The sequence below is a fragment of the Centruroides sculpturatus genome, unplaced genomic scaffold (assembly GCF_000671375.1).
Source record: "Centruroides sculpturatus isolate CEXI.00-Female unplaced genomic scaffold, Cexi_2.0 scaffold1312, whole genome shotgun sequence".
Taxonomy (NCBI): domain Eukaryota; kingdom Metazoa; phylum Arthropoda; class Arachnida; order Scorpiones; family Buthidae; genus Centruroides; species Centruroides sculpturatus.
This window is the reverse complement of record NW_019385668.1, coordinates 222362-234061: the sequence shown is the minus strand read 5'-3', so window position 1 is coordinate 234061 and position 11700 is coordinate 222362. Positions and strand designations below refer to the sequence as shown.

Sequence of the window (11700 nt, the reverse complement as noted above, 5' to 3'; positions counted from 1 at the left end):
CAAATTTGGCTACAAACATTTTTGTATACAAAATTTTCTTGTATTTTGGACCATTTCGCCCTTCCTCTTCTTGTTTTATTAGGTATATTTCCATTTTAATTAATTATACGATTAAGATTTTTAAAGTTATAAAATCTTAAATCGTAATTACATAATTAATATACTTTAGGCGACTTATTCCTAATCAGTGGCGTGCCGTGACATTTGATGATAGGGATGCTGTGTTTCTGTAAGAAGCCGACTTTCAGGAGCAATCAGTTAATTGCGCGTCAGTGATGGTCTAAGGTCAATTCGTATCGTTTGTTCGATAAGCCAGTAAAAACCGTAAACTTCTCTAAATGTATTTTTAATATTACAATTACATTCTGAATCGCTAGCCACGATATAAAGGCGACAATTAAAAATAAAATAACGAAAACTTACTAGGTGAAATAAAATATGTGGTGAATGTACAGTACACACCTGGTACAAAATATTCTTCAGTTGTATGAATATACTTTTAAAGAAAATTATAATTAAATATAGCTTTGTAAAGAAACGTATTATAAAAGTAATATAAAATATTCTTTATTGTTTAAATCTTAAAACGATCCACTTAGTCAAAAAGCTTCCTACGAGTGGCTAATGGATGGAATCAGAAACGGTCCTGGTAGGCGTGCAGTGCGTGCATGCATCCGGGCGGCCAAATCCCGAGGGTGCCGATACCGGTCAATGTCAAATGCCTCTTTTGTCGCATCACTAGTATACCTCAAAGGACGCGACAAGTTGTTGTAAATTTTCTCGTCATAGCTGTAAAAATCTAAATATGTTAAACTTAATAGATTGTCTATCGTTTGTTTTCGTTTTAGGACCAGATGTCCACGGAATTTCCAAAATTTACTTTTCAGTCACTTTCACTGAACTGGAAAAATTTGTCTTATTACATCTAATATTAAGAAGAAATCAATCTGACTGTACTCGACTAGAGATTGGTTCTGGTTACTACCAAAGTTTAATAGCATCAATGCTTCTTATGCCTCAAGCTACCATATCACATTTTATTTCTTAATCATTACTTCATCCTGAGATGTTAACTGTTAGACATCCTATGGTCCTCTTGTTATAGCTTGTGGATAAGAGGCATTGATGCTATTAAACTTCTGGTTTTGAGTCGCTACCAAGGAAGCTTGTTCGCTTCCTTGGTAGCGACTCAAACTGACAAATCTTGTAAAGTAACGACTCGAACGAAATTTTGCTAATAAAATGGCGTGTTGTGACAGATGTCAAACTTTAAAGTTCTTAGAACGGGAGATTTAAGAGAACAAAGATTATCGTCTGTAAGTAATACAAGATGGGAGAGAAAAATAAAAGCAAAATAAATATATGAAATATTTTAATGGATTTTTTAAAATTCCTGTCAATTATACAGAACTATCATAAAAACATACCAGTAAACTCCTATCGGCGAATTAAGTTATAAACAGGGCTGTGGAGTCGCGTAAAAATCTACCGACTCCAACTCCGACTCCGACCAGGGGCGGACTTGTTACCGAAAGAGACCCGAAATTCTGATATCATCACGTGACCTCAAAAACCTCAAAATAAAAGATTCAATAAATAGAATTCTAATAAAGATAGAACGTAGAAACTTTTTATTTCAAAGCTAAAAGACTCCTCTAAGTAATATATAAATATGTATTCGATAATTTTTACTTTTCCGCCTGTTATATATAAAAGAGGATATATAACAAAGTGTAGCGCTCGGTCAAAAAAATGACCCCTCCCAAATTTTTACATTTTTGGACTCAGAACACCTGAAATTTCGAGTTAATTAAGCAAAATATTCGAGGTTTTTTCTATATGTGTGGATGTTAGACTGTGTAGGGGGGCGTGATTTTGTTCACCCTGTTTGAAGCCTAATAATTTCTGTGGTCAAAGTGGTCAGAATCGGAGTCAGATGGTTTAACACAGGAGTTAGTTATTAAGCGTCAAAGTGGTTGAATTAAACCGTGTCCCCATACACATTCTAACATCTTAAGCGAGAACATCTTAACTGTTTTACTGTACTATTATAAAATAACAAAAAAATTTGAGAGTAGAGACAAGTTTTATTTTATTTTTTTAAATTTTGAGCGCTAATAACGAGTAAAATATTCATTAAGAGATATGACACATGACCACTTTTATGTCTTCACCCCGTCGACCTTTAATTAAGAACCAAAATTTAATTAGTATTAATGCCCCTTTATACGCAAGCTACAGTGCCACATTTCGTTTCTTAAACTTTACCTATTTTGAGATATTGTTTAATATCTCAGAACAGAAAATAAAGAAATTAAACAAATTAGACGCAAACACACACACACAATTTTTCCCCTTTTATTGACTTTTTTGAGAGGTTCGGGAGGTCTCCAAACGTGTAGATTTGTAAAAAAAACTTGGAGGGTCAAATTTGACACGATTCCAATACTTTTCCGTTTTATATACATAACAAGTTGGTAAGTAAAAAGGAGTCGGAGTCGGCGGATTTTTTGACGACTCCGACTCCGGCTAAAACACCAAAACTCCACGACTCTGACTCCGACTACGACTCCACAGCCCTGGTTATAAATCTACTCGTGATTTGTTCATTTATTCCGCCACTGATATTCGAATATATAATAGCAATCTTATCGTTTTTTTCACATGTAGTATAGAAATTTGTAATAAGATATATAATGCGGTCATAATAAAATATTAATTTTAATTATATGAAAATAATCGCACAATATGTATTTATTGTTTAGAAAATACAAGGGAAGCGGCACTTCCACCGCTTCCAATGACTGCACGCCACTATTTGCCATATCACGCACCGAATGGTTGGTCCCTTACGAGTATTACGTAGTTCATCCAAATTTGATCCCGAACCCCAGATCGGTGAGTTGACAAGGCCATCCAATAGTCAAATAATTTTATGGTTTGGAGTTCTTGAAAATTCGGTCAGTCGATGAGGAACTTCACAGTAAAACCCAATGTTATTTTAAGAAAACAGTCACGAGAAAAACGCAATGTTAACAATGGAAATGTGCAGTTCATTTCAGATGTTGGAGTTTGAAGACGCATCATTGCTTCTTATCATACGAGTACATCATATAAAAGAAAGCTTGAACACATTTTCTTGACTAACAGTAATCAATTACTTTCTAAATTTACAGGTTATGCCAAGGACAATTTAAAAAAAATAAAAAAAAACATTACAATTTAACATTTCTTCTTCATTGTAAATTTTTGTCTGTTTTTCTAAAAAATCTATTTCTAGTTCTATGTTGCAAGTATTTGTTATTCCGTATCGTTGACATAATTTTTATGGCATGAAATGAAGAAAGTAGAGTACATCCATCCCAAAAATGACGAATATGCGTTTACCAGAAGTGAGAGGAAAACATTCATATGTACTGTACAGTACATTCAGGTAAATAACACTCATATATATATCATATTCTGACTTAACAAGATAAATCTTTTGTCTAGGTATGGAGAATTTTATTGCCTTGCGTAAAACAATTTCACAACTATAACACAAGAATTTCACATATGAAAGAATGAGTTAAAACACTCACTACTGTGATAAATGAGAATATGTTGCATTTGTAACAAAAGAATGTTACATTTTAAAAATATTTGTTTCATTCTTTTATCCTATTAGAAATAATTTTATTTGACTAGTAATTGAAAATAAAATAAAATAAACATAAATGTAAATTTTAAGAATTTTATTTAAATTAACTAATTAAAATAACAAAATTTACAAACCAGCAATAAATTATTAAAAGTCTTAACTCTTTGAAATATATGTAGAATACTTTGGAGGAAGACGCACGTAAGTAATGTTCTTACGCATAGTTTCGATTTTTGACTCCAAGACCTTTCAAAGCTTTGCAAGTTTTCAAAGATTTTGAATTAGATTGAATAGGTTATCTTCCTATAGAAATCATCGTAAAATTCTCGGATTTGAGTTGTCTCTGAAGTGTTCGTTGCGGCAACGGATACTTTTTGATGACTCCTGCAATTGTCATTTCTCTTTCCTTCACATTATGCAGTAATGCTTCCTTTCAACTTTTCCTGATGGTTTACCACTTGTATTCGCGAACTATTTTGCAAATTTAAAATATATAGTATTAGTGTAGCAAAGAACATAATAAAACAACTTTACAATTCGCTGAATAATCGAAAATCATTGCTAACAATTGCTAATTTCCATTAATTATGGTAAATTGCACACTATAATCTTCTCTAACTTTCCGTGAGAATCTTTCTCTAAATGTTGTCTGGCACGAAACACGGATGCTATTTCTAACACTGATCAACTTCAATAACCAATAATTAACTTAACTTTCTAGATGTGCGCAGATTACATGTCATTGATATATACACAAAAGCATGCAAACGGCTATCCGTTCGATATCCCATGTCGTGGAGAAGAGTTGTCACTTTGTACATATTACAAGGTGCTCATCTTACTCCAAACTATTTTAATGCCAAAATCTTTTTTGTAGTATCATATCTGCAGCCTTTTCAGCGATCATAACGGTAGGTGCATTGAGATTTCCTGAGACGATATTTGGCATTATAGAAGCATCGACTACGCGTAGACCCGAAACACCTTTCACCCTAAAAAAGATTTAAAATGATATTAGTCATACATTCGTTGACAACATAAAGTAATGTACCGAAATAAAATTGCCCGTTACTGTGGAACTCGGTATACAGATATACTTCGTACTGTTCTGATCCGATTTTCACTTCAAGCAGTGTTACCAAAGTAATTAAAATCGCTACCGCAGAACTTTATTAAAAGGCTCAGAGTAGCTCACAGTGTTTCAGTTTCAGTGTGCCAGTCCTTTGTAGATTTCGAATGCCAGACATACTTGTGTGATGCGACGGGCATTACATTACTCATAACTGAAGGGCTTTGACAAAGGTTGTATCTTCGGGCTGGTTTCCACCAGCCCGAAGATGGCTTGCCGTTTCACCTAATTTCTCAACATCTGGATCGTTCTGAATTGACTATAAAAAGGTGATCGGAACAGTGGATATGTCAGTGCACAAACACCACGGTTATGTTCTGGACGCTTTCAGGCAGACGTCTGATCATGAGGCAAGTACGAACAGTTCGTCTCTGGAGTTGATCGTACTTGCCTCAAACGAGCATCCAGAGACATCTGCAAGTCTCGCTACAAAACTCCTTTTCTTTCCTGAAAATTTTCTTTGCTAGTTTTCAAAGAATAAATAGAGGCACTGCAATCACTACGTGTGTTACTATTAGCATCCTAACATCGTCGGCTTCGATTGCAATGGTGCCGTGACAGAGAAGCATGGACTGCTATAACTGGCAACATATAGTTTTTAACAATAAATTCCGATTCTGTTTGAGAACGGAAGACAACTATTTTAGACGACATACTATGGGAGACACTGGTGAGCTCTTTGATTCCGCCATTATTGGTGAAGACATACTACCCATTGCTAGCGTGTTGGCTGGCTGGTCTTTGACACTCGGTCATTCCTAATGGTGGCAAGAGGAGTATTAGCGGCAAAACAACGATACGTTTAGGAAATCTTACTCTTTCATGTGCTGCTTTTCATTACAGGGTTGCAATCCATCTACAACCTCGACAAAAATAGCCTCAAACGGCATGTTATTTTAATCTATTTCTAGCTTATCCTTCAATAATGTCAAACAGAAAAATTTTGGACATTTATAATTATTTTACATTAGTAACTTTTATTATACATAAAGATTTTACATAAAATTTTTAAGTTAATAATACATAAGAAAAAGTTATCATCAATTGAAAAAAGCATCTGTGTCAAAAAAAAAAAAAATTAAATGACCTGCTCCTAAATCTGTAAATGAGTTGACATGTGATATTTGCATATTTTTATTATTAACATTATTAACATCTGAGATGTATTTTTTTAATGAAAATGGCACCCGGTAAGGCTGTAAGTGTTGATGTACGTGAAATAATTATCATCCTGCATAGACAGGGCAAATCCTTAAAAAAGTTGCGAAAGAATAAAACATTGCTAATTCCACAGTGTGAGGCATTACGTGTATTTCAAAATATCAGTAAACTGGTCTAATTCATCCAGAAAAATCAACTGGAGGGCCAACAACCATAACAAAGACTGATCACAAGCACTTTTATGAAATAATGTAAAAAAACGAGGGGCATCACTCAGTGAATTAGTGAACGAATGGAATAAAGTTATTGGAAAAGAAGTTACAAAAAAAATTTGTGGTATCCATGTGCACAAACTTGGCTACGGCTTGTATCAGGTAAGAAAATATATCACTTTTCACAATAACACAAATAAAACCGATTAAATTGCGCAAAGAGCAACAATGCTGGACACAACAACAGTGGAAGCAGGTTAATTTTGGTGATGAGGCAAAGTCTGAAGTCTACATTGGATACAATAGAAAAAAGTCATTAGAAAGCAAGAGGCATTTCATCATGACTGTCTACAACGCACTATAAAATTCCCAGCAAGTGTTATGGTGTGGGGTTGCTTGCGAGCCCAAGGTGTGAAAATTTTGCATTTCAATAAGGAATTAGTAAAAGCAGCAAAATATCAAAACTCCTCGAAGAAACGCTAATTAGAAAAATTACAATATCATGTATTTTATTTTCCAGCAGGATGGTGCAAGTTTCCATACTGCAAAAACCACCGAGGCTTGGCTGGCCCAACATAATATTAACATATTAAAATAGCCATCGAGCAGTTCCGACCTTTCCCCTGTAGAAAATGCGGGGAAAAATTAAAAATAGCATTGAGAAATTGTTCTCAAAGAAGAGTGGATGGTTTAAACTTTTAAGCAAAAAATCAAGCAAATTTGGAATGAAATTACTCGAAATGAATGCCTGGCTCTTGTTAATACGATGAATTACAATATGAAAGCCAAAGGTTAAATATTTTACATGTTATCAGTATTTACAATTTCTTCTTTTTATTAAATTGACTTTTACCTTCAAAATTAAGCTTTTTGACATTTTATAATAATTAATAAGAAGTTTTTAAAATAAAATCTTATAACAGTTGGCGCCAAATACAATTTATTGGAAAAGTTATGCAAGTCGTTGCTGAAATTTTAGTTATTGGTAGCCACGTTCTGTCTAATAATACATCAATCAACACGTAAATGTGAACATATGTAACAATGACGCACGTGTATGTGAATACCTTTTCACATGTATAGCGTTATAGCTTAAGTTCAGTGGCGGATTACCAAATAGGAGCACTACGCGAGCGCCTTGGACCTCGACGTCTAGTAAAACTAAATAGCAAAAATAATATGCCTCTAAGACTTTATAATATACGTTTTAAACGTTTACTAAAGAAAAACTTGTTATTATTCAAGAATTTTATTTGTTAACCAAATTGAGCCTAGGGCTTCAAAGAAACATAATCCGCTACGTACTGCCTACCAGAGTGGAAAACGTGCGCGTAGATTGCACATTGTAGGTTGTAAGGGCAGTGAAAATATTTAGAGAGAAATCTCAAAATTGAATTGCGCCTGGAGCCTCTCAAGTACTAAATCCGCCACTGGGTACGTTTAAAAATACGTACGCATATAGACGTGTGAAAATTTTTTTTTTTGGTGCAGGTATTGTATATTAAGCACAGAACACTACGTAAAATGTGTATTTCGCCTTCACGTACAAATCTATGTGAATGTAACATGACTTGCATCATTATCTATATTTTTATGTACGCTAAAGTAACTTCAGGGTTTATGTAGCCCATAACCTCTATTATTAAATATAAATGGACATCGTATGTAGTCTTTGGTCCATTTTAAAGTTGTCCCATTTTATAGATGTAAATGTACAAATATTCCAAATTTTGAAAAAATTCGAAATCTAGTAATCGTATAGTTTTAAAATTACTGGGAAATTGTATTATATTACATACTATTTTACACAAGGAATACGGAATTAATTTTTCAAAACCATCGTACATGTTTCGAATTTAATTTTGTTTCAATATTTCAATTTTAAATAAAAATTTTTACTTGATAACAATTATTATAGATTAGACTAAATTAGACTATTATTATCAACTAAATTAGACCATTACTATCAACTAAATTAAATTAGTAAGACTACTTACCTTAATTCAGGATCCACAACAGTAGTTGGGTCATTTACTGCTCCCATCTTGCATGTTCCCGCAGGATGATATAAAGTAAGTGTCAGAGTTCGCGCAAAACATTCCAATTGTTCTTTGCTAAATCTGCGAAACCTTTTACAACCCGGCAAATTAGTAGGAAATAAACGAGATCCTAACTTTTTAAAGGGGAACGATTTGGCTAAACGCAATGCTGACTGTATACCTACATTGGTAATTCAAAAAAATAAAATTAAAATTAAAAAAAATGATGTTAAATTTACCAGAAGCATTATAAAGTTACAGAAGAATATTTTTAATAAAAAAATTTAATTTTAGTAGGAAAAGAAATTAAAACATAATGTAATAAATACATTAAAAGACTTACCACTGACTAATCTCAAAATATCTTCAGGATGAGATAAATAATTCGGTTGGATTATTGGATACTGATAAGGATTGGCGCTTCTCAATTTTACATATCCACGACTTTTTGGTCGTAACAAAACAGTGAATATCGTAAATGTATCGTCGAAATCGAATGGTCTAAAATACGAATTATATACCTGAAAGATATCGCATATATATGTATCATTAATAAGTATTTCGGAAATATGTTAAAAATATTTAGGAAAAACTAACTTCTGTTTTTATTCCATATATTTCTTTCAAAACTTTGCCACCGTCGGAAGCCAATCCTCCCGATGAGAAAATATATTGAATATCGGGATAATCGTCAGATGCATTAGCATATTTAGTTTTTATAAACGCAACCGCTTCAATTGCCGAAGATAAAATCCCCGGTCCTTTTCAAAATGTTATTTTATTGTTAGTTTCGCTCTTACGAGAAAGATAAAATGTGGATAATTAATGGATTCATACCACTTCCAACAAAAACATAACGAAAAAAGTCCTTTGGATTCAGAAATCGCAATAGAACAGAAGTAACGGGTACATCAACTAAAGAATTTGTTCCCAAAACGAAAGGATGATCCTGGAGATTTAAACCTACTGGCAGATCTGAAATAACAGGAATCTGACAAGAAAGAGATTAATATGATATGATTATAGATTAAAAATAATCACATTTCGTCCTACGATTAATAAAAAAAAAATTATTACTTGAAGTTTCTCTAAATCTTTTTGCTGACCAATGCCTGATAACATTAGTAATTGAGGCGAATTTATCGCACCTGCTGATATTATTATCTCTTTCCTTGCATTTACGATATATGTCTGACCAAAGCGATCAAAAGTAACGGCTCTTGCTCTCTTGAATTTATCAAATATTATCTGTATAAAATGAATACTTTAGAATTATTATATTGACAAGTTAATATAGTGTACTATTTTAAATGCGAATTTTTGTGTTTTTGCGGAAAATCGAGCATATTTTCAGACCCATCTATAAATTTTCTAATCAGCTTCGGAAGAAGGAATAAAGTTTATCTTTCGTAAGGATTTATCACACTAATCTAACACATTTTAAAATTCTTTATTGGTCTACTGTACACAGTTTCAAGAATTTTTAAGATGTGTTAGAGTAGGAATTCGATTTGATAAACTCTTACGTAAGATAACCTTTGTAAATATTAATCAAATGCTATAATATAATATAGTAGAAGGTTAAGAAGTAAGAAATAATCTAATAATCTTAACCTTTGCTGTTGTTATTTTGTGTTGGAGCAACGCTGGGGTCATATGCATATGCTAGTTATCTTATAAAAGGTTTATTCTTTGTCAAGGAGCGAAATAATATAATGTGAGCAAATAGTAACTAGAGTATGAAAAACAGGACGGCCAGATGGCCGAGCGGCTTAGATGGCATCACCCACCACCTTGTGGGATCCAGAATCGAATCCTACACGGGTCGAAAATTCCCCAGGCAATCTTCGAGGGTTGGTCTGACCGAATACGTTCGGCACCCCTCACCACTCAATCGCCATTGTGGGCGTAGCTCGAACCCATAATTTTCTTTCTAAAAGAGGTTTTCTTGGAGCCCACAGGGTAGAAAGAGTTTTTAAAAATATATGAAAAACAGTATATGTTAAAATGGAAGTCTACTGCTCTGGGAGCCTGGGATCGAATGTGGACGGGCCAAAAATCCCAGGAAGTTTTTTCGAAATGTTCTGTATGAATATGTCATTTCTCATCACCCAGCCGTTCCTTTGTGAACCTATACGAACCCACAATGGACTAGATAATAAAAGGTTCTCAGTTCCCCATAGGGAGGGAAAAGTCGAAAAAAATATTGTTACATTTTCGTATGAAATGACGCATGATTGTGATGTAAATATATATTTTCATTCTTTTCGGATTTGAACTTTTATATTTTAACAGTTGTAACTAAACACGAGAAATGTAAAGAATAATATTACTTATCATTTCACATAAAATCTTAAATGATAGAATTGTGCAATATGAAGAAAGTTTCTTCTATCTTATTATATATAGGCCTATATATATATAATGTATATAAGGCTTTAGAGAAGTGTTTATGACTGAATCGGTAATATTTTATATATGTTAAATCATTTTTTGCATATAATACTGAACCCATTGCCTTTTATCGCTTAATGCTTAATATATTTTGCTATTAATTATTGTTAATTGTGTGTAATGCTGTCCACGGCTGGATTGATTATAGAAAGAACAGAAAAAAAATTATATCTATTGTATCTATTGTACAGTACGTATAAAGATAACATCAGTTTGTTTAATTGTGATGTCTTCTTTGTTATTTAAGCCTTTTTTATGGAACTTTTATGTATATTTTGATTTGTTATCTTTATAAAAACACCAACTGGACTTCATTTTGGATGTATTGTATACGTTTTAGATTCAATTATTGTAAAAATTCTTTATTGTGTTGTAAATTTCGATATCTTTTGTAATATCATTGGTGTGATAAGCCCTAAAATTTAAAGAACTGGTTATCACATAACATATAGGGAGATCGGGACAACTTCGGCATGCGGGGCAAGTTTGTCAAGCGCTTTTTTTTAAAAACAAATTAAAAAAAAACTTTGATTATAGGTTAGGCAGTTGAGTTCCATTGGTGGCTTGCTGAGTGTAGTGTTTTTATTGTTCTCCAACAAGCGTAGTTGAATTATCAAGCAAATTTTCATTTTCGTTCAATTCCATATAATATTTTTTTTCCATTTATATTGAATTGGCAGGTTTTGTTATAATTCCATGATAACGAAAGTTACTTTTCCTGTTAGAAGGATGTAACTTCAACTTATTCACGTGGCCAGATCGTGGCTTGGCATTCTGTTCTCAGGGTTGTACTTAATGTTTCGAAATCATGACTAGCGGGGTAAGATCGGCAACATAAAGCCACATTAGAAGCAAAGGATAAAAATCAAACAGATGATAAATGAAAACATGTTTGCATTTGTTATTCATGTATATATGTCTTTGAACTTGCATTTCGTTGTAATAATATTAAATGGGTGTTGGATTTGTATTTCTTTGTTTTAATAGTGAATTCCAACTTATACATTGTTAATAACATAATTTTATATACGTGCCTATCTTGCCCCATTACTGTTGCCCCTATAC

The 11700-nt window shown here is 33.0% G+C and overlaps 1 protein-coding gene across 1 annotated transcript in view; it reads right to left on the bottom strand.

The window, feature by feature from the left end:
- Positions 1 to 4493: 4493 nt before the first annotated feature.
- Positions 4494 to 11700, bottom strand: part of LOC111641053 (glucose dehydrogenase [FAD, quinone]-like) — a 36612-nt gene continuing 29405 nt past the window's right edge. The window contains exons 13-18 of the mRNA XM_023387159.1: positions 9259 to 9429; positions 9019 to 9172; positions 8779 to 8942; positions 8525 to 8702; positions 8140 to 8362; positions 4494 to 4632 (exon numbers count right to left, since the gene is read on the bottom strand). Of these exons, the coding sequence (XP_023242927.1) occupies positions 4494 to 4632; positions 8140 to 8362; positions 8525 to 8702; positions 8779 to 8942; positions 9019 to 9172; positions 9259 to 9429 (1029 nt within the window). The remainder of the gene's footprint in view (positions 4633 to 8139; positions 8363 to 8524; positions 8703 to 8778; positions 8943 to 9018; positions 9173 to 9258; positions 9430 to 11700) is intronic.